This window comes from Propithecus coquereli, unplaced genomic scaffold (genome assembly GCF_000956105.1).
Source record: "Propithecus coquereli isolate 6110/MARCELLA unplaced genomic scaffold, Pcoq_1.0 Scaffold14, whole genome shotgun sequence".
Classification (NCBI taxonomy): Eukaryota; Metazoa; Chordata; class Mammalia; order Primates; family Indriidae; genus Propithecus; species Propithecus coquereli.
Genome location: NW_012138302.1, coordinates 9270523 through 9298017, shown reverse-complemented (window position 1 = coordinate 9298017; position 27495 = coordinate 9270523). Strand labels below are relative to the sequence as shown.

General features: G+C 41.3%; 1 protein-coding gene across 4 annotated transcripts in view; it reads left to right on the top strand.

Moving 5' to 3' along the window:
• FGGY (FGGY carbohydrate kinase domain containing) overlaps positions 1-27495 on the top strand; it is a 394984-nt gene that overhangs the window by 15995 nt on the left and 351494 nt on the right. For all 4 annotated transcript variants that reach the window (XM_012639482.1, XM_012639483.1, XM_012639484.1 and 1 more), the window contains exons 2-4: positions 5604-5818; positions 18444-18555; positions 24689-24840. In XM_012639482.1, the coding sequence (XP_012494936.1) occupies positions 5618-5818; positions 18444-18555; positions 24689-24840 (465 nt within the window). In that variant the 5' untranslated portion in view covers positions 5604-5617. The remainder of the gene's footprint in view (positions 1-5603; positions 5819-18443; positions 18556-24688; positions 24841-27495) is intronic.

The following is a 27495-nucleotide window of genomic DNA, read 5'->3' as shown; positions in this document are numbered from 1 at the left end:
TGATTAAGTCCTTTTGCAAAGAACAGCTTCCAACTCCCAGGTCCCCTTTTCCTTTTTTCACGCTGCATTTGAGCAGCTTGCACATTTGTTGAAGAATCAGCTGCGAAGTCTGTGGTTTCCTGTGGCACATTTCTAATAATATTTATACAGGCTATTATTTAACGAACTGTATAAATATTTATCATACAGAACAGTCTTTTGATCATGCTGGGGACTTGGACAGGAGGCTGTTTCTACCCTCAGAAACATCTCATGGACTGAGAAGTTAGGTATGTCTCAGGATTTGTATGCAGCACAGCTTGACTTTCTCTCTGTTATTTTTCTTTCTCTTGGCTGTCCACAGTCCATGTCCTTATTTCTCGGTGCCTGACCACCCTCCCCATATTCCCAACAGCTGTTTTCAGAACATTCACCTTTGCCTAAAAAGAATGAAATGAAACCACAGTTCTGACTGTGACCATTCATAAAGGAGGCTTTGGAGTCACACTGACTTATCCTTGAATCCCAGCCCCCTGCCTCTGTGCTGTGTGGCTTTAAACAGCGTCATCTCCGAGAACGTCAATTTCTTTAACGGGGAAGCGGGGCTCGTGCCTCCTGCCTCATAGGGTTGCTGTAAGGATTAAATGAAATCACGAAGTCTGGTGATCTGCAGAGCAGAGCTCAATAAATACTCGTGCTACATCGGTGTTGCTGTTGTTATTGAAGAAGTTATCAAAGGATTTGGTTTTCTGTTTTAGCTTGGTGTTGTGGAAAGAGCCCTAAACTTGCCATAATAGGCTAGGGTTCAACTCCTGGTGTTGCCATTTACTGTTTGTGTGACTTTAGGCAAATTACTCCTACCCTGCTGAGGTGTAAAGTGGTGATAGGTTTACCAACCTGATTGGGTTTCCATGAATATGGAAATGATTGACCCAATGGGGATCCTGATCCTTTTTTAAAAAACAAACTAGAAAATGGAATAATGTTTTCAATTTTGCAGTTACTTTATTTTTTGAGGCTAAGAGATACTGGTTGAATAAAGTTTGGAGTCCAGGTCACAGTAGATTGTACTTATGACCCAGGAGCACGGGGCACCGTGGGGGAAGAGCAGGGGATCTGTGTTGCAGAAAATCCTCCGTAGGGCTTTTATAACTCACAGGTTGAGTTTTGGGGAAGCTGCCTGGGGGCTTGAACTTCCCTGCTTTCAGGTTCCAGGTGTGGAAACAATCACAAAGAGATCACTTAAAACTGTAATAATGGGAAAAATCTTGAAGCTGAAATACTTGAGTAGGATCTATTTCATAGAAAAACAGAAACTGGGAGGAGTTTTGTGGACGATGCTGGCAGGGTTTGACTCCCTTGTTTCCATAGATTTGACTCTTACTGAATGATGCCTTGGTTATTATCTATTATAGAAGCAGATGGTTTGCTGGAGACTGGCCACCCGGTGTTGCAGAAGGGTCAGCCTCTGAAGATGAACAGCCCGGATTCTGAGTTAGTGGACCATAGGCACAGTAGGCAGGGGCCCCTAGCAGAGCCCCTGAAAAATAGGCATTTAATAAATAGAACAATATCTGGGGGCAGCAGAAAATCCTGAGAAAGTTTAGGGACTTTGGTGCCAGAGGGGATGGATTGCTGTCAACTGTATTGCTTATGTATGAGCAAGTTACTTTACCTATCTAGGACTCACTTTCCTCATCAGTAAAATGGAAATGATAATAGTTATTGTCTTCAAGAATTGTGGTCAGGATTAAAAGTGGCATTATAAGCAAGCCACTTAACAGAGTATCAGATACACAGTAAACAGAGTACCTTTTATTATTTCCCCAGTGATGGGGTTTAAAGATAGCCATTCATTCTCTGAGTCACAAGGACTTACCAAGTTGCTGCTAAGTGCCAGGCACTGGGCATACAGCGGTGACACAGGCAGCAGTTGGAATTAATCGTCTAATCATAAAGCTCCACTCTCCCTGTGAGGTGGGGGCTATCCTGAAGGGTGGGCTCTTTCCTGGGGGCAGAAACCAGAACTGGAGCAAGCCCAGGGTGAGCTGTAGAGTGGAAATCTGCCCCTTTGGGTTTTATTGGAAAGGAATCAGTATGTCTGGGTAATGGGTGGCACGATGATGCGTTCCCTACCAGGGAAGATGGAGTTGAAAGTGAGCAAGCCAGACATCAGGGCCTGGGCCAGCCCCATGGGGATCTCTCTTGTCACTGGTGCTGGTGGGGGTGGAGACAAGCCTGGATGCTGGCTGGCCAGGTCTGTGTAAGCCAGAACGTTAGCACAGATCCTTCATTTCCTACTTATTTCTTTGTTCCTCCCTATGTGTTTAGAATAGTCTTGCAAAGTTCCAGCCACGAGCAAAGTGCTGTTGACATGCTGGGATCAGTGTTAAGGAACAGCACCCCTGGGGGCCTTCATAGTGAAGACAGTGGGAAGTCAAGAGGGAATCCCAAGTGAAGTAAGAAGATGTGTGTGGTTGGTAGAGGGAAGGTGGATCAGCTGGCTTGGTCAGTCTGCCTCCTGTTGCAGGTAAAGTAGCTGAGGAAGCTCTGAGTCAAGGCATTGTCCCTATTTTGTCAATCAGTGTATCCTTAGCAGGGAGCCTGGTGCCTGTTACAATCTGTGTTTCTTCGAGTCTCAGATGTCAGTGATTGCAAGATGCACCATTATTTCAATACCGCCAAGAAAGAAAGAAAATGTTACCAATTAACTGTAAGATGCCATTGATTGTAAGATTCACCCTGAATTCAGAGAAGCTAAACGTGAAACAAATGAGTGCCCTAGAATTAATAAAATGTGGTTGTAAGCATTCAATAAATATTTGTAAATTGGATGAGTAAGAGATTAGAATAGACACCGTTGCCTATAGGTACAGATTTAGGAATTCAAACTATGAAGGCATGAATGTGTTTATCCTTGTTTTCTGTTAATTCACGGATTTAGTTCATTCAGTAAGCATTTATTGAAAACAAACTATGTGCCAGGCACTGTGGTAGGAGCTGGGGATGCAGAAATCAATGAGTTCCTTTTCTCAAGTGCAGGCCAGTAAGAGAGACACACATGGAAACAACAAAGTTTAAATCCAGAGAGGCAAGTTTTAAAAGAAAGTAGGGACAAACGAGTGTTGGCATCCTTTGTGTACAAGAGATGGAGAAAGGCAAGGAAGTCTTCCCCAAAGATGTCGTGGCTGAGCTGGGCCTTAAAATGTAGGTCCATGGTCACCAGGCAGATGAGGGGAGGAGGGAATTGGAAGGGATTAGTATGTGATGGGGGAGGCTATAGCACTACGGGGTCCTTGAGAGCCCGAGAGGAGTATGGGAGGACGTCTGGAGCTTGGAGTGAGAATGGGCAGGACTGTGTTAGGCGGGGCTGGTCAGCAGGTAGAAGGAGGCTCACGGAAGGCCTGAGATGCCATGCTGGGGGCCTTAGGGCAGTGGTCCCCAACCTTTTTGGCACCAGGGACTGGCTTCATGGAAGACAGTTTTTCCACAGGCTGGGGTGTGGGGGGATGGTTTTGGTATGATTTAAGCACATTACATTTATGGTATAATCAAGTCTCTCTCTGCTAATGATAGTCTGTATTTGCAGCCGCTTCCCAGCACTGGCATCACTGCCTCAGTTCCACTCAGATCATCAGGCCTTAGATTCTCACAAGGGGAGTGCAGCCTAGATCCCTCGCATGTGCAGTTTACAGTAAGGTGTGTGCTCCTGTGAGAACCTAATGTCACTGATCTGACAGGAGGCGGAGCTCCGGCGGTGATGCGAGTGATGGGGAGCAGCTGTAAATACAGATGAAGCTTTGGTCACTTACCCATTGCTCACCTCCTGCTCTACAGGCCTGGTTCCTAGCAGGGCAGTCCGTGGCCTGGGGATTGGGGACCGCATCCTCAGGGTGTATCACAGCCCAAAGCTGGTGGTTTTCAGTTGTCCCAAGAAAGGGCCCAGCAGAAGGACTGCTGGAGGAAAGATTGGAGGGTGAAGCAGGGGCGATCATTGTTTCAAAGAAGAGCAGCTTTGCTTTTATCTGTTTTATTTAAATTTTCTTCAAGTAATGGCTTGAAGAAAAGGTATCACTATGGAATGAATGAAGGAATGAATGATTTGACAATTGGTGCTAGTGGTCATCTGGTGCCCCTACAGGGATGTGAGCAAGGAGAAGATGAGAACGCACACTGGCTGTGGCCTGAGAGTGGTTCTCTGAAGCTCAGATGAAAGTAGCTAATCTTATTTCTGTAACTTCCCCATTTTCTCCTTCACCTGCCAGTGAGCCACAAAGCCAAGAGAGGGACACACACAGTTGGGAAACCCTTGTAATTAAGTCAGAAGCAATCACTTTTAATGAAGTTTTTTTTTTTTTTCCCTTTACTGGGATAAATATCCAGGAAGCAGTAACCGAACATCTGCTGGCTGATTTTGTTTTAGAATCCCCTAGTGTGACTTGGCCAAGGAAACATTATCTTTCTGAAGTCGAAGGGTGCAGAACGCCACTCAGGTTGAAATTAGACTCTGGGCGCTAAGGCTGCCCTGAGCTCACCTGGGGAGCTGTTGTGTGTTCACCAGCTGAGTTGTCCTGAGGGCTTGTTCTTATTCTTTGAAAGGCCAATCTGGAAAATAAAAGCCTCTATGAGATTCTGTGTCATATGGGCTAATCTGACCAAAGGGAATTAGAGCAGCCATGAAGGCCAAGGAATTCCTGAGTGTTCTCTGGTCAGATTTCCTTGTAACTCACCAGGGTTCTGTAAGGAAAACAGATTGTCTAACTAATTCCTGATCCTGTCCCTCTTGGGGTGCCTCACCAATTCCCAGTCACTTCATGACACGGCTGCAATATATTTGCCTCTTCTCCAAACCTATCATATTAATGCAAGCTTTTGGGAAAGAAAGGAAAGAGCATGACTGCACAAATGTGGGACTTTAGGTCCAGGCTGTTCCTCAGTGAGGCTGGGTAAATTCCTTAACTTTGCAGAGACCTATTTTTTCATCAGTATAATGTACATCAGTATAATCACATTTATTCCTTATGAATGTGCAGACCTAGCATTAAGCAAAAAGTTACTTCTTAGAGTCTTACCTTGATCAACTATAAAATAGAGATTTAAGTATACTCACCTTCTAGAGTTGTAGTGAGGAGTAGAGGGAGTGTATGCACTTTTCACAGCACTTGCACATAATAGCTACTCAGCAGATAATTTGTTGAACGACTGACTGACTAGGAAACAAGGATTCCTTTCGGTACCATGGCTCCTGTCCTTGCTGATTCAAATTCACTGAGAATAAATTCATCTCTCTTTTCCCCAGGTTCCAAGTTCTCCTACCACCCTGTGCTTGCCCTGTAGCAGTCATCGCTGCTTTGCCTAAATAACTAAGTAATTAAATGCTTAATGTCTGACTCCCTTCCAAGAATAGAAACTCCATGTTTGAAGCCAAATCTGCCTTGTTCACCCACCACCTAGCTCAGTGCCTATCGGTGTACTGTTAACACTAGAAATTTTTGTTGGATGAATAAATAATAAATGGTCACCAGTTAGGTGGCTGCACTTCTCTTTCTACTTTCAAGATGCTTTGTGACTGTCTTTGCAGATCTGCTTGGTCTTCACATGGTTTTTATGCTTTCTCACCACAGGTGGAGGCACTGCGATGTCTGGCGGAGAACAGGAACCAGGGAGGTACTATGTGGGCGTGGACGTTGGGACGGGCAGTGTCCGTGCTGCTCTGGTGGACCAGAGCGGGGTCCTTTTGGCTTTCGCAGACCAGGCAATTAAGCAGTGGGAGCCCCAGTTCAACCACCACGAGCAATCCTCCGAGGACATCTGGGCCGCGTGCTGTGCCGTCACAAAGGTATGGGCAAAACTGGGTTCTCTCCTTGACTGTGTTCTCACCTGCCGAGTGTTTGTTGTGTGTCCCCCTGGTGCCACAGACTGTCTTGGGGTAATTTTAGATGCAGGGGTGAGTAAGACATAGGCCTTGCCTTTCAGGAGTTCACCATGTAGTGGCAGAGACTGATAAACAGCTAAAATATGATGTGATAAGAGCTGGAAGCAAAGTGGCTATGGCGGGAGCTGGGGATAGAGCTAACCTGAGGGGGCGTAGGGAAGACAGTGACAGATGTGGAAGCTCCAGGTATGACTAAATGTGGGAGAAATCGTAGCTAACACCTACCGTGTTTTTATTGTATGCCAAGTGCTGTGTAAGGTTTGTTAACTTGCATCATGTAGCTGAATCCTCACGTGACTCTACAAGGGTAGTACTATTACTACCCCTATTTTGTTGAAGAAGAAATGGAGGCCCTGAAAGGTTAGGTAACTTACCCAAGGTCATACAGTTAGTAAGTAGCAGAGGCAGGACTAGAACCTAAGCAGTCTGACTCCACAGCTACACTCTTAATTAGTGGACTCTCCTTCCTCTCCAGTGGACAAGTTAGGGGAACTGCATTTTGGGAAGAGGGAACGGCATGTGCAGAGGCATGGTGGCAAGAAAACATAGTGTGTTCTGAGAAAGTAAGGAAGCTGGGTCAGACTAGAGCGTCTCTGATACATGCCAGGCAGGTGTTCATCTTGAGTGGCCTTGGGTTGGATTCAGCCTGCTGGCTTGTGAAAGGAAGCGATGCTGGGCAATACTTGTTCATTTTTCAAGTTTCACTTGACTGTTTGATTTTATGTCCTGGTGGCCAGGAATGGCCGAGATCCTTTTGTGCTTTTATCCAGGGGGAAATATAAAATCTTGGATTCCTTCTCTTCCCTGTTCCTAGTTTACTTCCTTAAATATTCATGAGGTGCTTGGTAATTTGCAGATGGACAATTCACCATTCTGTCCCTATTGATCAATCTGTTTAAACTTTAATGAGCTCTTGGCTGCTGTTAGTGCCCCCGGAGAAGAAGGCAGAGAGAAGAGTGGGGGTGGGCAGCACCGCAGCATTATACTGGAATAAAAGAGGCATCTTCTCTTCTGCCTGTTTAGTTTTCCTCTTCCCTCTCCCATTTTAGCCCCCACCCTGGTGAAAATCTTCTACTCTTTGCCTTTGACTCTCCTTTGTTCTTCTAATATATAGCCTTGCTTGCCATTAAGAAAACTGTCAAGAAGAAAATATAATCCCCTGATGAAAAGCTACTTTGAAAAGGTCTACTCTAAGTACAACTTGGTTTAATGGTAGATTTTTAATCATCTCCCAGTGGCGACCAACTCCTCTTCTGTTTGAGCCCCATTAGCCACATAAGTGCTGTGGGTATTTGTCCTTAACGATGCTGTCTCACTATAGCAAAGCTGTATCACTGTAGCTTTACCCTGAGTAAAGCAGTTGGGTCTTAGGCCATTCCCCTCACTTGGAGTATGGATATATGGCCGTGTATCAGAAGCCGCAGGATAAGCATGACATGTCTACTTGGAACATTATTGCTGGTGTGATGTTTAAGAAGGGAAGCATTTTTATTTTGAGAGGTAGGACACCACCACAGAGCACAGATTCTGGAGCCAGACTACCTGGATTGACATCCGAATTCTGACATTTATTAGTTGGTGATCTTGGATAAGTTACTTAATGTTTCTTGCCTCAGTTTCCTTATCTGTAAAATGGGAATGATAATAGTACCTACTTCCATAGGATTGTTGTGAGGATTCAATGAGTTAATGCATATAAAATGTCATAACATTGCCTGGAAATGTGTATGCACTGTGTTTCCTATGGTAGTGCCAATGATACCATAAATAAGTAGATCATAGAAGAGAATGAATTTCTAAGATAAAATACTGAAAAGTCAAAGTCCACAGGGGAGGTACTTCTTGGGAGTATTCACTCTCCTTCTAGTTAAGGTTCTTTCTGTATAAGACTTTGAGAAGCACTGGTCTAGAGCAAAGGGCGACATAAAATATATCTTGGCCTGTCCTTTCTTTCTCACGGACTCTAGGAAGTTGAGAGCTTGAGAGCAATTGTAGTACTTCCTTCTCCCTAAGTTGTTCATGTTGCCTGAGATGATTTTCCCCTTAGTCAATAATAGCAATAATAATAATGTGATGATGATGATGACAGCTGCAGCCAATAGTTCTTGGGCACTAATTATGTTCCATGTACTATGCTGAGTAGTTTATACCCATCACTTCATTTTGTCCTCCCAGCAACAACCTTTCGAGGTCATTTTTATTATTCTCTGTTTTAAGGATGGAAAGAAAAGAGCTTTGCAGAGTTTTAGTAACCAGCTCAAGGTCTCACACCGAGAAGGGGGAAAGGCTGGGATGTGCCCCTGGCACCACCGCTGCCCTCATGCTTGGCCCCTTGCCTCTCTCTCCAGTCTTATCTCCCTCTACATGGCCCTGCCTGGAAATTGTATGAAGCAGCTAGAAGTGTTTTAGCTTTGTTACTATGTGGGGCACCATGAGCTTGCCCTGTTTGTTGTATAACCATACTGGATTACAAGTGCCTTTACCTGGTTTTCTGCTTAGGTGGCAATGCATGCCCCCTGGGCAGGGTAATATCTTATTTACCTATATTTCTCTAGAGTTCCTCATAATATGCTCAGTTAATGTTTGCTGAGTACATGAATGAATGAAAAGTCTGTTGTTTACAGTGTCTGGCATACTCTTCTCTCACCCTTTTCATCTGCCCAACTCCTCCTGGGCATCTAATAAAGTAAGCTTAATCATTCCTTCCTCCTGAGAGCCTTCCTTGATGACTTCTGACAATCCGTGCCCATCTTTGCCAACCTTAGAGGAAAGAGGGTGAGAAACCCCTGTCTACTGCCCAGAGCCTGCCATCTTCACCTGTATCATTATCCAGCCCTTATTATATTGCATTTTAGTTGTTGGCTTGTTTGGTCCCTTTTAAGCCATGAGCTGAGCCATTGGAGAGATTCATCTTTGTATCTCTGGTATCTAACACATTTCCTGGCACAGATTAGGTGCTCAATTAATGGTTGTTAAATTCATGTTACTTAGAGCTAATAAAAACAAAGTGACAAAATGCACTCTGATTTCTCTCATTTTGTTTCAGTGTCAGAATAACTGTGGCATAGGAAGGACAACTACTTTTCTTCCTATTTGACACATGGGTGAATTGAGGCTCTGATACTAACGAGTATTACAGACAGGCCTGGAACCCTAGTGAGATGGCTCTGAATTCTCCTCTCTTTTTTACTCCCCACTGCCCCTAAAATTGGCAGGTTTTACTGGGCTGGGATCCAGGACACCTAAGAGGTTTTATTGAAAGCCACAAGTCCTAGAGGACATACACAGTCCCTGATTTTAAAGGGTCCTTTTTGGAGCCACAAATCTTAGTCATTCCAACAAGGTGAGAGCATTACAAATTAGTGTATGATTCATACTGAACTTCCATGAGGAAGAAAGAGAAGGTAAGCTGGAGGAATCACTTAGCCAACAGGTATTTGTTAAGTGCCACTCTTTCATTTAGTTTACAAACATTTACTGAGCACCCACTCTGTGCTGCGCTCTTTGCTAAGCACTGGAGCACTGTGAGAGGTATACAAGTTCTCTGTCCCTAAAGATGAAACAGCTAATTGCGTAGGAAGAAAGCAACCCACATAAAGCCAATGCCGTTTTGTTCTACAGTGGTACTATCTGCATGGGTAATGCTGTGAGGAGGGGGTGCAGAAGAAAGAATAGCCCTTGTGGGGTTGAGCAATAATGGTACCTCTTACATTCATAGAACTACTGCAGTTTATGATATCCTTTCATTCCGTTTGATTTCCATTACAGGGTAGGTAGGGAAGGGGTTGTTATCTCCACCTTGCAGTTGAAAAACTAGGGGCCAGAGAGTTAAGTGACTTTCCCAAGGTTATCCAGATAGTACTTGATAAGCCTGAACTGAGATGGGTCAAATCTATATATTCTCTCCTCCTCCAGCACCATATAACTTTATCTTTTGCCTAGATTATTCTAAAAGCCTAACCGATGTCCTTGTATTTGCTTTTCCCTTTTCTGATCTATTCTCCTCCTTGCAGCTGGAATAGATTTCTTTTCCTTTAATGACAATCTGATCATGTCACTCTTTTGCTTATAATCTTTCAATAGTATCACACTACTACAGGCATACCTCAGAGATATTGTGGGTTCAGTTCCAGACCACTGCAATAAAGCTAATATTACAATACTGCAAGTCACGTGAATTGTTTTGGTTTCCTAATGCATATAAAAGTTCCATTTATACTATACTGTAGTCTGTTAAGCATGCAGTCTAAAAAACAATGTATATGCCTTAATTAAAAAAATACTTTGTTGCTAAGTAAAAAATGCTAATGAAGTGGGCATGTGCTGTTTGAAAAATGGCGCCGATAGACTTGCTCACTCTGGTTGCCGCAGACCTTCAATTTGTAAAAAATGCAGTATCTGCAGAGTCCAGTAAAGTGAAGCACAATAAAACGAGGTGTGCCTCAATTTGGGTAGAACTCGAAATCCTTAACATGGCCTTCAGGGCCCTACGTGGTCTCGTCCCAACTTGCTCATCTGGATCATCTCAGGATGCTTCTCCTGGCTCTCTGCGTTCCAGCCACACCTTCCTTCTGTCATGTCCTCAGACATGCAGCACTCCCTCTAGCCTCAGAGCTTTTATGCAGATTTCTTTCTTCTGCCTGCTCACTCTTCCTGCCTTCCACCAGCATATGTAATTCCTGTTCATCCTTAGATCTGCACTGTCCAATACAGTAGTTGCTAGCCACATGTGGCTATTTAAATAAATTAAAATTAAATATAATTTGTACTAGCCACACCTCGAGCACTTAGTAGCCACGTGGGCCTGGTGGCTACTGTATTGGACGGTACACATATAGAACATTTCCATTATTGCACAAAGTTCTGTTTCATAGTGCTGCTCTAAATCTTAGTTCAAAAGTCAGTTTTTCAAGGAAGAAGCCTTTTCTTGCCCAATACTACCTCTAACTAAGTCTTATTTCACTTATTAAATTTCTTCACAGTACCTTGCACTTTTTTCATAGAATACCATCTGGTTTGTGAGTCATTCATTTTTTGATTAAGAGCTAATAAAATAATTATATAAATCAATAATAACATAAATAAAATGAAATAGATAAATAATAAACTCATTCTTTTTTTTGCGGGGGGGATTAATATCTGTCTTCCCTACTAGATTTTATGGAGGGCAGTTACTATGTTTTGCTCACCCAGAACCTAGCATACATTAGACTCAGGAAGTATAAAAAGAATGATCAAAAGAAATTAGGATGTCCCTATTCCTACCCAATGGAGAGAAGCTGAGGAAGGATTTAGGGCAGGAAGTGCCTCTTGAGAACTCTTAAGAGAGGATGGTCAGAAATGGGGGAATAGAATGGATAGAAGTACTGATATGGGAGTGTTAAGTGTCCAACCCTGGCTGGAACAGGGGGTTTATAGTAGGAAGAAAGGGAAGGAAGTTTGGAATTGACCACAGGGGTGTATGTAGGACAGCTGGCTCTGAGGCCAAGAGGGAAATCTTCTAGATAGAAGTCATCATCAGTTTTTGTTTGACCAATCTGGCAACAGATTCAGAATGGTTTGGAGAGAACAGAAACTAAATATAAGGATGCCAGTTAGGAGGCAATTTCATTGTTCTGATGAGTTTTGAAGGCTGGGGTTTTTTTGGACTGTAAACTCTGGGAGGTCTGAGACCATGTCTGTCTTGCTCAGTATGTGCCCTCTGTGCCTGGCGCATATAGTGCTTAATAATATCTTTTTAATAATGAATGTATGGAGTGGAATAATGAATGATAGAGGAATAAATAGGAGGGATGAGCCAGAGGCTTTGGGAAGGAAGGTCTAACTAGACTCAGTGATGCTGGAGAGGAGGGAGGTAGCTGCTTGAGGTTTAGTTCTTGGCAGAATATTAGGGTCAGACATAAATGGGAGTGTTTGTCCTCTGTTTCCTCATCTTATCATCATGAGACACCACCATACCTATGCCAGGATGCTATATAGGTAAAAGTTCAGGACTGGATTTATTTATTTCACCAGTCAATAAATTAGCTTTTGCAAAATTGACTGCCTTCTGGGGCCTTCCAGGTAATGCACACCCTGCACAAGCTGAGTCAGTCTCTTCGCTGGTCCCACCCCAGGGCCTTTCTGTTTGCTGTTCCCCTGCCTGGAACACTCTTTCCCCAGGTTTCCACAAGGTCCACTCTTCATGTCCTTCAAGTGTTTCCTTCAGTCTCACCTTCTTGGCAACCACATCCCCCTTCTCTGGCATTCCTGGTCTCCCTGACTGGTCACATTCTACTATACCATATCTTCACTATGTACTTTATTTAGTTTATTGGCTATTGTCTATACCTACTAAAATGTACTCCCAAAGAGCAAGGTTTTTTCTTTTCTCTAATGTTTTGCTCTCCATTGTTTCCGAAATACCTAGAAGAGTGCACAGCCTGACCCTAGAAGGGACTTGATTACGTTTGCTAAGGACGGACTGAGCAAGTGTGTGAATTGTGTAGGCAACAGGGAGTGGTGGAGCCTGAGGGAACTGGGATTTCATAACCCCACATGCCCCCAAAGCTGACAGAGGCATTCAAATCAAGATTTAAAAGTACATTACTAGCCACACAGAACACTACTGCAAGCTGGACTCTGTCTGGGAGGCCACAGGCTTTGACCCTTGCTCTATATAGAGCTAAAGATGAAACCAGGTATGCATCCAACCCTCCAGTTCTCAGTTTGGAGGGTTTCTAAGGAACACCGTCTCCCCACCCAAAATGGCGGAGCCTGCTGATTCAAAACACATGCAGGATTGAACCAGTTCCCACAATTAAGAATGAAGCCATACACAATCCTTTCCCCAAATATTTGTTTTCTGGCCCATAGCTACCAGTTGACAGTTGGTAGACATGGACCAGGTTACGAAATGAGATTGCAGGAATCTCCTTCTCTTGAAATTCTTTAGAAAAGCAATGTGCTTTCTCTCTAGCCAGGGACATTTTCTTGATGCCAAGCTGTTGGGGTGAGTTTACTAGGCTGTTTTCTTCTTCCATTAATGAGACTATAAAAAAGAATCCTCAGGTCACCAGGTCAAGCCCCAGGGGCCTTCTCACAGGGCCCTGACAACCATCTTTCTGGATGGATTAGGTGATGGGGGAGGAGGTTGGGAATGGGGGTGGTGCTCTGCTGTGGATAAGCATGATAGCAAGGCATTTGTTTGTAAGACCAGGGAAATAATAGTGACTCCCTAGCCAAATCAAATTTAAATCCAGGTCCTGTGAGTGGTCTCTATTTTAGAGATGGAGACACTGAATCTTTGTGACTGAAGGTCATGAGTTGAATACAGAACTCTTTAGGTCTTTAGAGAAGATTCAAAGAATAGATTGAAGGAAATATTTTCCTTGCTTCTACTGGAAGGTTACTCACCCCATAATTCTTAGAAAGATTGAAGTCCATACAATTTTTTTCTATTGCTATTCCCTTTGCCTATCACTTTTTATATGTGCTGAGATGACACAGAGAGCATGCTATGCTTTGTACATAAAAAATATTTCACGAACACCATTAATAAGGCATCGAGTGGGTTTTCTCTCCTTTTTGTTTCCTATAAAGGTTTGCTGGTTCCAAAGTACTTTCAAATCCGTTGAATCTTTTGATCCTCACCGGGGAAGTATCTCTCACTCTTAGGACACTGAGGCTCAGAGGGGATGAGGTTAGTGATTACCTGACCGAGAAGTGGTGGAGTTGGGACCAGACGGTGATTCTGTGGACACCGTATCCTGTGTTTGTCTCTACTCTGAAGCTGCCTTGCGGTGTGGAGTTTTATTGATTTATCGACATTTTCTCACCCAATTCCTCTCTTGACCAACTTTGGGCCTGTGTGAGATGGGCTTATCCAAGTCAGGCATGCAGTCTCTGGGTGTGGAGGGCAGTAGGGCCACGTAGCAAGTGATTGATTGACGTCCCACGTGTTCAAAGAAGATTTGAAGCAGCTAATTTACTCTAATAAAAGATGCTATTTATTGTGTACTGAATGCCAGATGTTAAGCAAATCACATCTTATTTTGCTGAATTCTCATAATATCATGGAGAAATGCAGGTATAAGTAATAGCTTTGTGCTACCAAGGAAGCTGGTTTTCTGAGTTCACAAAGTTATATAACTGGTAAATGGCAGAGCCGGATTTCAAACTCAGGCAGTGTACCCCAGAGCCATTGATCTTAGCTCCTACCCAGTGATTTCCAAGCCAAGTTGGAAGGACATTCCAGGCAGAGGAAGCTGTACCTGTAAGTGCTACAGAAACATGAACCAGCAAGGCAAGAGAGGAGTTGCAATGGCTGGAATTGTGTAACCTGCCCTCAGTCACATAGCCAGAGTGACAGAGCTAGGATTTGATTTCAGGTCTTTGTGACTCATTGTCATGAGGCCATGCTGCCTGTCAAGGAATGGGTTTGGTCCTCAAACTCCTGTAAGTCTAGAATGATCAGTGTGATAAAGGCATACAGGATATTCACCTGGTACTGTGGGTCAAAGGTATTGCCAGCAGTCACAGATGGGTCACTAGCAAATGTTCTCCCGTACAGCACGTGTCCTCTCCACAGGATGTGTCTCTTGGGCAACAGGAAATACTCTGATGACAGAGGCAGGCAGTATGGTGTAATAGAAGGAACACGAGCTTCTCATTTGAATTCTGGCTCTGCCATCTACTGGCTGTGTGACAAGGGCCAGTTCCTTAACCTCTCTGAGCCTGCTTGCTCACCTCTCCCCTCCCCAATCATCCTCTTGTTTTTTATTAAATGTTTCTTTTAGAGGGCTTTGTAAGGATTAAATAAGATGATATATGTAAAGCACCTGGCACATAGTAGATGCTCAATATATATAATACTTACTGTTAATATTTGAAAAAATGCTTTTTTTGTTCTGAATCTTCAATAATTGTGTGTAGATCTTGTTTGAGGAACATGTTAAATAGTAAGAAATGGACTTCTTAAGTTATAATTCTGGTATTCCCAAATAGGAAAAAAGAAGTTTATATATTTTAAGGTGAATTTCACTAAATGGGGATGAACACTTTTGGGTTGACGTTTATGGGATTTAAAAGCTTATTGTCATATTTTAAGTTAATGGAAACCATATGGTCACTCATGCTTTTTCCAAAAAGGAAACCATAGAAACAAAACTAAAAAATAGAATTAATCAATAAATTTATTACTCTACAGCTTTAAAAATTACACAAACAAGTGCAAAGTCTCCTGTCCCCTCTAACTGCAGTTCCACCCTGCAGTATAAAAAACATAAAAGTATAAAAAACATGTTCTTTTTTATACTTTATTAATATAGGTATCATTCCATTTTATCTTTTATAGCTTAATTTGTTTTTTAAAGGATATTTAACAATTTGAAGTATAATTTATATACCATAAAATTTAGGCATTGCAAATATATAATTATCTTAGTAAATTTATACAGTCGTGCAGTCATCACCATAATCCAATTTAGGGCATTTATTAATCCAAAAGTTTCCTTATGCCTGTTTGCATAATCTCCAACCTCAGTCATAGGTAACAATTTATCTGCTTTCTGTCTTTATAGTTGCTTTTTAAAGGAAATTTTGTATAAATGAAATCATACAGCATGCATTCCTTTGTGTCTGGCTCTTTTCGCTTAGCACAGTGTTTTTAAGGTTCAGCCATGTTGCTACACATATGAGTAGTTCCTGCCTTTTTCTTGCTGAGTGATAATCCATAGTATGGATATACCATGCTTTATTTAACATTTTATTAAACTATGATGGATATTTGGTTTGTTTCCACCTTGGGGATATTATAAATAACCCTGCTATGAATATTTGCATAAAATCTTTATGTTTACATATGTTTTTATTTTTCTTGGGTAGATATCTAGGAGTGTAATTGCTGGGTTGTGTGGTAAGTTATGTTTAAAAATATGCCAAACATTATCTTAAATGGCTCTATTTTACATTTCCACCAGTAATATATGAGGGTCCCACTTTTTCAACAATTCTCTAACACTTGGTATTATCAGTCTTTGTGATTATAGCTGTTCTAGCAAGTGTGTAGTGGTATCTCACTGTGATTTTAATTCGCATTTCCTTAATGACTAATGATATTGAGTGCTTTTTCAAATGCATATGGGCCATTTGTATATCTTCTTTGGTGAAGTGTCTATTCAGATCTTTTGACCATTTTCTAATTGGGTTGTTTTTATAAGAGTTCTTTATATATCCTATGTATAAATGTATTATCAGATGTATGATTGGCAAATCTTTTCTTCAAGCCCATAGCTTGTCATTTCATTTTGTAATTATTTGTTTTGAAGAGGAAAATTTTAAAATTTTGATAAAGTCAAATTTATCAATTTTTACAGTTCTAGCTTTTACATTTAGGAGTGTGATACATTTTCAGTTAATTTTTGTGTGTGGTGTGAGGTAAGAGTCCAGGTTTTTGTTTTTTCATATAGCCATTTAATTCTAGCATCACAGTTGAATGGTCTATCCTTTCCCCACTGAATTGTCTTGGCACCTTTATCAAAAACCAATTGACCAAAAATGTTTTGGTTTGTTTCTTATATTTCTGTTCCATTGTACTGATACATACATTTATCCTTATGCCAATACATCATTGACTTAGTAATGGTAGTTTTATAGTAAGTTTTGAAATCAGGTAGCATAAGTTTTTGTTCTTTTTTTTCCAAAAATGTTTGGGCCCTTCTATGGCCTTTGCATTTCTGCATTTCTGCATGTTAGGAATAGCTTGTCAGGCTCTACCAAAAAAATTAGTAAGTAAATAAAACCTCCTAGGGTTTTAATAGGAGTTGTGTAGAATCTGTAGATTAATTTGAAGAGATTGCCATCATAACAATGTTGAAATTTCCATTTAATGAGTATGGTATATTTCTCTAATTGGTAGCTTTTTATAGCAGTGTGTGGTAGTTTTCAGTGTATAGGTCTTGAACTTCTTTTGATAAATTCGTTCCTGAGTATATTAGTCAGAATTCTCCAGAGGGACATTTTATATATAATGAGATATATATAGCAAGATTTGGTTTGTTAATATTTTAAGGATTTTTACACCTATATTCATGACAAATATAGGTCTGTAGTGTTCTTTTCTTATGATGTCATTGCTTAGCTTTGGTATCATGGTAATACTGGCCATGAAAATTTATTGGAAAGTGTCTCCCCTTTACTACATTCTAAACAAGTTTGTGTATGACTGGTATTGTTTTTTACTTAAATGTTTTATAAAATTCCCCAGTGAAGCCATTTGGACCTGTAGTTTTTTGTTTTTTATTTTCTTGGGGGAATGTTTCTGTACAAATTTGATTTTTTTAAGAAAAAATGCTTCTCAATTTGTCATGTGGCTTTGATCAATTTCCATAGTCCCAACTCTTTGTTTTTGACAATTTTGTCCAGTTTTGTACATTTATTTTGCTGAGGATTTTCTGACTTCTTCATACCACCACACCCAGAAGTTGCCTTTCTACCTCTTTCTTTTAAATTTCTGCATAGAAATTTAAATTTCATTCATTTTTATTAATAACAGATTAATAAATGACAGATGTGCCATAGTTTACTAAAGAGTTTTTTCAGTTTTTGAGTATATTCTTAGCTGTGCTATAGTTAACCATCTTCTATGTATAACTTTATTTACTTATGCTAATAATTTGCTAAGATAGGTTCCTGGACATGGGATTGCTGGGCCAAACGATATACATATTTTTAATTTTAATAAATACTATCAACTTATTCTCTAAAATGTATGCAGGATAATTACATTGTTAGAATAATGTTCAAGAAAGTCCACTTCTCCTTATCTTACAACCACCCCTCTAGAGGTTGAACATCCCTAATCCAAAAATCCAAATTTGAAAATGCATCAAAATTCAAAACTTTTTGAGCACCATCACGATGCCACATGGAGCGGCTGAGACAGTAACACACTTGCTTTCTGATGGTTTGGTGTATGCAAACTTTGTTTCATGCACAAAATTATTAAAAATATCCTATAAAATTACCTTCAGCCTCTGTGTGTGAGGTGTATATGAAACATAAATGAATCTTATATTTAGACATGGGTCCCATTCTCAACATATCTTATTATGTATATGCAGATATTCCGAAATCCAAAAAATTCTGAAATCTGAAACACTTCTGGTCCCAAGCATTTTGGATAAGAGATAGCAACCTGTACTATTAATCTTTTACAGTTTTGCCAATATGAAAAGCAGAAATTTTGGAATATTTTTATTTGCATTTATTGTAGTGGAGTTGAAAATATTTTCATATGCTCTTTGACCATTTCTTTTTATTTTACGAAGTGACTTTTTGTGTCCTTTGCTTAATTTCCAATTAGATTGGTGGTTGTTTTCTTATTAATTTATGGGATCTTTTGGTATTTTAGTGATATTGAACTGTTATCTGTTTTATGTTGTAAATATTATTTTTCTGTTCTGTCATTTATTTCTTCTAGTTGTAATTTGTCTTCAAGCTTTTAAAACCCCGGTGTTGTAATTTATGTTTTTGTTTGTTTTTAAAACAGAAAGTTGTACAAGGGATCGATTTAAAACAAATTCGAGGACTTGGGTTTGATGCCACGTGTTCTCTGGTTGTTTTGGATAAGCAGTTTCGTCCTTTACCAGTAAACCATGAAGGTAGGACCATTCCTCTTCCTTTTCCTGGTGATGGGAGACTGGCTGGGACAGACTTGGATGATTGAAGGACCCAGGTAGAACATGGGTCAGGCATTTCTTGCCACTGATAGTGAGATTCAGAGGTGGAGTGAAGAGGACAGAAATTGTGTCCCAGAAATGAAAACCTTAGACAGTAGTTGGTAGGAGTGGGGTGATGTTGGGGCTGGGTTAGGGGAGACTTGGCTTCCTAAAGCATAAGAGCCACAGTAGAGAGCTTGATGAAGGAAGGACCTGGGGTCATTAGCTTGGAGTGAGTAGCCTTGAAACAGAAGGTGGTTTGGATGTTTCATGGGAAGGCAGTGTCAGGGCTTGCAGTTGCTTTGTGTATGAAGTTCCCAGTCCATGTTCATTTGAGTGGGTGAGCCCAGTCCTTTTAAAGGAAATGGAACAAGGTAGATAGGACCATGTGTCACACAGAAGCTGGAAACAGATGGCTTCTCTATTTTCAATAGTCAGACCAAAAGACATTCACATTTGATGACGTTGTTCTAATAGACACTGTGATTACAAAAATGAGATGTTTAAAATGTAAAGTGCCACTTGGGCACACCATCAGAGATTTTTCATGGCAGGTGAGGTTGTGTCTCTTTGGGGGAATTTTAGCCAATGGTGCTGGTACTGGGGTTGCAAACCCAAGTCTACACTAGTCAGGCATGTAATGTAAATGACTAAAATGGCCCAGGTTTGAGAACAACAACAGCACACATGTATGTGCAAAGATAAATTTCAACCAGTATTTAACCTTGTAATGAGCAGAAGGCATTAGGTCGTGATAGAGTCTGTGGCACACTGGAGATCGCAGCCCCATCTAAAGTTGGGGGTGGTTCTAGGCGTTGTCAGTGAGCTGCTGCCAAGATAGCCATAGCAAACAAGTTTGGGGCTAGATTCTGTTTAAGAACCTTAGTTCTGGACACTGCTTGTAGTAGCAACTTTCTTAACTATTGGCTGTGATATAGTAGGGCACACTAGGACACAGTGGAATTGGAATCAGGCAGGGATCAGCTTGCCGCTCTGCTGTTGCTGAGCTGTGACACCTTGGGTGAGTCACTTAACTCCACATGTCTCTGTTTTCTCCTCTGAAAAAATTGGAATAGTGAGTCAGTTGCTTTGCTGTGAGAATTAAGTAAGATCTTGACACTTAAAATGCTCAGAAAAATGTCTTCCACTTGTCTTTGAATTTTTCAAGTTAAGAGAATGTGTTCCACTCACTTCTGTGGATTTAATGCAAGTAATAGTGATTATTATAAATGACATGTGCTGAAAAGGTGTGCAAATTGAGTTATTAGAGCACAGTAGTAATGACAACCGTCTCTTACACACACACGCACACATTTACACCTTACCCCCTTACTTCTTGCCACATTTATGAGCATCTACAGTGTGCCAAGCCCTGTCTTATTCAGTGCAGGGGCTTCAAAGATGAATCCGAGTGGCTCTTGTTCTCAGTGACCATTCATTGACTCAGTTGGCATAGTTCTGGCCAGGGGAAGCCTCAGTCTGGGCCACTTCAGAGAGCAGAGTCCACAGAAGTGGTGGTGAGCAAGCAGACCTCAGCCCAGCAGCAGCAAGCATTCTCCAGCTACAAGCTGTGGCCAGCTGTGGACCTGACCACTTTGGGAGGCTGTCAGCGTTTCCTTTATTGGCTTTATTTAAGTAAAGGTCAGGTGATTGTCTGTTAGGGCTGCTGTAGGTCAGGTGTCTCTTGCCACTGATAGTGAGATTTAGAGGTGGAGTGTGGAGGTCAGAAATCGTGTCCCAGAAGTTAAAAGTTTAAAGGGCAATTGGTATGAGTGGGGTGGGGTGGGGGCTGGGTCAGGAAGGGACTTGGCTCCATAAAGCCACTGTGGAGAGCCTGATTTTGGGTGGGACTTTAGATGTCCTTTAGAATCCTGTACCATCTAATCTACTAAAATATATGTTTACTTTTTCCCCCTCTGGCTGTGCATTAGTATCGACTGGAGATCTTTTTAAAAAATTACCAATTTATTAGACTTACCCCCAAGATTTGTATTCAGTTGGCTTGGGGTAGGGGTAGGACATTGACATTTTTAAAATGTCAATTTTTAAAAAGTTTCCTCAGCAATGTTAGTCTGTGGAGAATCACTGGAGAATCACTGGGCACAGATGAACAGGCAGTTAAAATATTAGGAACAGAACGCTGGAAGTGGAAGAAGAGAGTTCCTTGTTAAACCTGCTTAAATATAATACATACCCTCTCTGGATGCCATCTTTTTTTCACTGTAGGTACAATTGCCTCCTGTTAACAGGCCCTCTATTAAAAGGGCAGCTATGCTACAGCCCTAATTATAAGTGTTGAAATAACTGTATTCCACCTAAAAGGTTAAAATGTGCCCATTCATCAAACGCATCCAGCTGCAGGTGCCCTTCGCCAGTTGCTTGCCTTTCAACAGATTGGATTAAGGTTAGATTTTTTTTTCTGAAATGGATTATCCTGTGCTAGAAAATGAAATTAGACTCTAAAGGTGGTTTAAAGGTTCTTTAAAGACTGCTTCTACCTGCGTGGCAGTGACCGACTCTTGCTTTATTAACGGGAGTGATTGTGAGGAGTGGGGAGTGGGATCAGGACGTTCACAGATTACCCCGGTCACCACTGGAACCAAACTCACAGACCAGAAGTACTGCCATCTTTAGATGTTAACCACAGAATGAAAACAGAAACCAATAAGTTGAAGTTGAATAGTTTGAGAATAATAAGCATTACTATATGATAAAACAGTCTCATTGTTCGCCTTTTCTTGTTTGATTCTTCTTCTTTGAAGCTGCAAACAGCCCCTGGGGTGGACAGCAGTGTAATTGCTGTGCTTTCCAGCCCCTGCAGCAGGCCACGGAGCTCAGAGCCCAACTCTGGTTGTGTCAGCTCAGCCATAGGAGCCCTTGGGAGAGAACCAAGGTGATAGATAATTGGGGCCGGGAGAGGAAGTCCCAACTTGGGCTACTCTGTGCAGCAGAAACATAGTATTTAGATGTTTTTGCTGATTCATAGTAATTTTTTCCTCTCCGGTATGCCTGGACCACATCTTGTGAAGTGTTCAAAATATTAATGAAGTGAACCCATAGGTAAACTGAGGTAGCTCAAATTCTGCTCTACCAAATCATCTCCAATTCTGTTAAAAGATGACACCTTCTTGGTCTGTGTCCTGTTTCACACGCTGTCTCTATTGTGTAGAACCTCTTTCCTCACTCCTCCTTCGCCTGGCTAACCAATGGCCAGTGACTTGCAAAACTAAGTCAGAGCTTTCCTGTTTTTTGGAAGCTCTCTGTGCAGCCTCAGGCTCAACTCACTGGATTCTTCTCTGTGCTCCTCCTCTGTGTTCTCACATCTGGAACTTTTGTTCTGGCAGTCAACGCACTGTATAGACTCCCCATTCACACACATGCTTCTGCAGGACAGGAACAGTGACATGTTCTTCTTGGTATCCCAGCACCCAACACTGTGCCTTGCACCTCGTAGACGCCTAAGAAGAGATTGCACAAACTTTCAGTTGAGTCATTTATTTGTGATTTTCTGTAAGAACTGAAAAAGGATTAACTTCCCACGTTTTTTTCTGAACTGAAAATTTTAAATTAATAATTCTAATAAATATAGTAAAATGACTGATTCTGTACAATTTTCATTGTATTGTTCTGACTATATTTTGAGACTCTCTTTATGTAAATGCAGTAGTAGCTGATGGGTCTGTCTTTACTACAAGCAGAAGTGTTGCAGCAGGTGGTTTTGCCTTGAAGCAGCTGTAGATACATTCTGTATAATATTTAAGAAACAACACTGATATTGTCTCCCTCAACACCCATCCACATACATGTGTGCAGGTGATTCGCTGATGGTTGGAACAGGACCTGGATCTCAGTATTTTTAGAAGTTATCCAGGTGATTCTCATGAGCTACCTACCAGTTTTGGGAACCACAGCTTTGAGCAATTCTTTTATACAGTAGAACCACTATACTGTTTAAAAATATTTTTTTGATATGCCTTTGGAAGGTCTCATGTACTCTGTCCTTTGTCTTATTTTCAAAACATTACTGTTGTTTGTAGGACTTTTGTGGGACTTGAAATCTTTCCAGTTAAGAACACCAGTGACAGAGCCCTTGCCTTGTTATGTCCATGACCTTATTTAGATATTTTCTTAGGTTGGCTTTTTCAAAATTTTAGTTTAAAAAAATCTTTCCAAAGATATAGAGGTGTAAAGAAAATAAAATAGCCTCCTATGCACCTACTACTGAGCATAAACAGATGACTTTTTGCCATATTTGCATCAGGTCTTTTGTTTTTCTTTTTAAGAAGTATTTGTAACTTCAGCTCATCTCCCCCCTCCACCTCCTACAGCTAACCATTCTGCCGTAGTTGTTGTTCACAAAGACATTGTTTTTGTGCTTTTACTCTGTATGTATACAGCCACAACAACAAACAACATACAGTTGTCCCTCCTTATCTGTGGGGGATTGGTTCCAGGACCTCCCTCAGATGCCAAAACCCGCGGATGTACAAGTCCCTTATATAAAATGGTGTAGTATTTATATATAACCTACACATATCCTCACTTGTACTTTGTCATCTCTAGACTACTTGGAATACCTAATACTTGTAATTCCCTAATAGAATGTAAATGCTGTGTAAATAATTGTAATGCTCTATAGTTGAGGGAATAATGGCAAGAAAAAGTTTGTGCATGTTCAATACAGCTGAAACCACTTTTTTTTTTTTTAAATATTTTCAGTCCACAGTTGGTTGACTCCATGGGTGTGGAACCCACAGATAAGGAGGGATGACTTTGTGTTTTAAAACATCTCAGCTGGTATCCTTATTCTTGTAGTTTATTCGCTTTACCAGATTATTTATTCTCCACACAGATGTGGTTCTAAATCACACTTCATACATTTGCCAGCTGCTAGACATTGGGCACATCTTCACCCTCGAGAGTCTGCTCATCACTGAAAAATGGGGTTAATAATACCTATATCAGAGGATTGTTTTGAGGATTAAATGAGGTAATATGTGTATAAAATGTTTAACTCAGGGCTCGGGAGACACACAAACACACATTATAAACATGTGCTGTCAGCAAGATATGTAGTGTGCAGTTATTTTGCCATTAAATAAAATAATGTGTGAAAATGCCTGGCTCCCCTTTTGTCTTTTCTCTGATAATCTCCCAGGTATCATCATTGCTGTTGTCTGCAGTCTGCCATCGGAGGAGCCAGAGGGCTATAAAAGGCACACTGGCTTGCCCATCAGTACATGATGGGTTAACAGAGGCTGGGGAAGAGAGACAGGGATGGTTGCTATGTGGGATGCAGGGTGGCAAAGGCAGGATATGAGGGGTGGTGCTCCTTTTCCAGCTGGTTCTAAATTCTGCTCCTTAAGATTTACTCCCCCTGAGGGCCTACTTTGTGAGAGGGGCTTGCCATATCCTTTATGTGCACAGTCTTTTTTTAGTAACTTGCTGAGTATATCTCCATCTGTAACTTAGAGAGTCAGCATTCCCCATTTGGTCTGCCTAACTCCAAAACTCATGTGTTTCCTGCTCCACCAAACAAATCAAGTGAATGAGGATACAACAGCTAAATGAACTAATTTTTATTAAACTGACCAGAAAAAAATATATGCAGATAAATGCCATTGTGTAGCTATTAGATGTGTTATTGTACATCCAAGTATGTGTCCATATTTAAAGGAGACATCTTTAGTAGATGAAGTATTGTCCTAGTCTTAATTCATAGGCTCTTTTCCTGAATGTGTGCCCAGAAAAGTTTTTTTAGAGCAGCAGGCATAGGAAAGGAGGGGAATAAGTTGAGAGAGAATGAATGATAACATAATTAACTGGTAGATTTTGGCTGGTTTTAATGTAGACTTTTAATCCCGGGGTTATGGTCAAAGAACACATCGCTGGCAGGGGAATCCAAGGTTTGGGTACCATGCACTCATTGGCCTGGCTGGTGTCCTTTCACTTTGCTCATTTTTGATACATGAAATTGTAGAAGTTACATAGCATTTTGCCCTTGGAAATCCATAGTTGTTTCCTTGAATTAGAAGGCCAAGGATGCATGTCTGTCCTCATCTCTTGTTTCTGCTAGGGGATTCCCGTCGAAATATCATCATGTGGCTGGACCACCGAGCGGTCAGTCAGGTCCACAGGATCAACGAAACCAAGCACAGCGTCCTGCAGTACGTCGGGGGGATGATGTCTGTGGAAATGCAGGCCCCGAAGCTTCTGTGGCTGAAAGAGGTGAGTGCACAGGGTTGAAGAGAGGATACTGACAGTAGTAGAGGGTTCCTTTTATTGAGGATCTGCATGTGCCAGCCACCCTGCTAAAGTCTAACAGACTTTAGGTTTGATTTTTCCCAGCAACTCTCTGGGGAAGGTTGATCCTATTTTATTGATTAGGTTGCAGTTAAATCACACCTGTTTTTGTGTGCTTAACTCATGCCAGGCGCTGTGGGCACTGTGATTCATATTTTACACATCATCTCTTTGAATGTTAACAATGACCCTGTGAAATTTTATTTTATTTTTGTTTTGTTTTGTTTTTTTAAGGGTCTCTGTTTTGTGGACAAGAAAACTAAAGCTCATTAGAGGTAAACTAACTCAAAGTGAAACTAGAAGTAGTTGACCTAGTCAAGATTTGAACCTAAGACTGGCTGACTCAAAAATCAGTTCTCTTCATGATAGTAATATTCATTGGGTGCCAGTCAGGTGGGTGGGGTGGGGGTGGGTAAACTCACAACTAATGGAGACAGAGCACACTGTATGGGGGAAGGGCATGCTTCTAGCCCTGGCTTGGGTGAGGCAAAGGCATTACATGTAACCAAAATGTTTGTACCCCCATAATATTCTGAAATAAAAAAAAGAAAGAAAAAAAATCAATTCTCTTAATATTCAATACTCTACTGGAATTCAGAGAGGTTAATTACCATCCCAATTAGAAAGTAGCAGAGCTGGAATTTAAGTCCAGATCTTCTGACCAGAGCTTTCCTTTCCTATACACTTTTAGCCCCAAATTATTCATCTTTGGCCTTGTTGACATTTTAGGGTATCCCTTTCTCATCTCACCTGCACTTGAGTTTCCAAGTCCTTGAATGATAGGGCGGTCTCTGGTCAAAGCACTTGCAGGTGGTTCCCATTTCCAGATGTTAGGACTTCTTTATGAAGTGTGGAGAATGGTGATGTCAGCTTAATGGTTCCCATTAGAGATGGATGTGTGAGAAAGTTCAAGTCCTTTGGGAACCTCAGGGACTTGAAAACCGCTAGGTGGTCTGGTGAACAGAGAATCCATCTAATGAGCAAGACCTGCAGTGATTCTTTTACTGGCTCTGAGGTTTCAGGTGGGCTGAGTCTTCAATTACTGAAATTGTGTAGGAGATGGGGGAGCTTAGGGTACTGAGAAGGTGCCCCAGGATTGCCACCATGGGGCAGGAGACGGGTAAGAAGGAAGGGCTTCAACAGTCAAAGCAGGCTCGGCTTGCTATCTGTTATGTTAATATATATTGAGCTGTTTTGTAAGTTTTAATCTGCAGAAAGGCTTCCATGGTTGCTAAGAGTTTGAAAACACAAAGTTTCTTAGGAGTCAGGAGTTTTCAAGAACCAGTTCTGACTCTACTGTCAATAATTGTGTGCTTTGGGCAACGCACTTCTCATCCCAGGTCTCACTTTTTCCATCTATAAAGTGAGAGAGTTGGATTAGGTCATTCTGAAAACCTGATTCAAATACATGCTGAAACACAAATCAGAATACAGAACTGTTCTGCACCACCTCCACACTGTGCTTTGTGTTTTATAGGCATCAACTGATTTAATCCTATCAAATCCTGCCTGGCAGGTAGCATGGGAAACTGAGGCTGAGAGAGGGGTCATATGGCTTTCTCAAACTGATGATAGGGCCAGAATTTAAACCCATGTCTACTGGGCTCCAAATCCCAGCTTATTCCAGCATGTCATAGAGTACTAAAATCCCTCCATGAAGCGTGTAGGTTGGGGTAGGACCAGGAACGAGGGCAGTGGTGTTCTTTAGGCCAGCCTAAACTTGTTACAAGAGAAGACATACGTTGAATATATGACTGTGTTTTGTCAACACAGAAAAAAAAGGGTTGTATTAATACTAAATGAGGTGGATTGGGCAGAGGGTTGTTGGTTCATCAGAAGGGCCTTTATTAAGTACCTGCACGGCCAGCACAAGCCATATATCCCAGGAGATCTAAATGTACATCTGGCATGAACCTCTCAGGATGCTTCCCATCTTGCACTTGATATCAAACTGCACTAAGTAAAGCCCATAGAAATTAATTAAGTTATAGATTACATGGCAGTGCCTGTGACCTTCTAAGAGCACCTTCTATTAATTTATTTAAAAAAAAAAGCATTCCCTTTCAAAATTTTCTAAGTTTCTAAACGTTGCCTCACTATGTATTCAACTACCTGCAGGTTAAGCCTCAAACCCATTTTGTTTTTTTGGTGGGGAGTAAGCATGCATAAGAATTCTTGCTGAGAATCCATTGGGTTTTAGCATGATTGCAAATTCAAAATGAATGATATTTCTAAAATCAGTTTTAGCATCATCTCCTTACTCCTTAAAGCCTGACCGTGATGGCTATGGTGCTTCTCAAATTTTAATGTGTAAATGAATCACCAGGAGATCTTGTTAAACTGCAGGTTCTGATTTAGTTGCTCTGGGGTAGGGACTGAGAATTTGAGAATTTGCATTTCCAGCAAGTTGTCAGGTGATGCTTGATATTGCTGGCCTGGAGACTTACTAAATCGCTTTTAATTCCAAAGACTCCCACTCTTATACCATGAAAAGCTTCCAGTTGTGGAGAATCAGGAAATGGTATCTTCTTTTTAATGCTGCAGTAGAGCTGTTCAAGGACACATTCAAAATAAAAATAT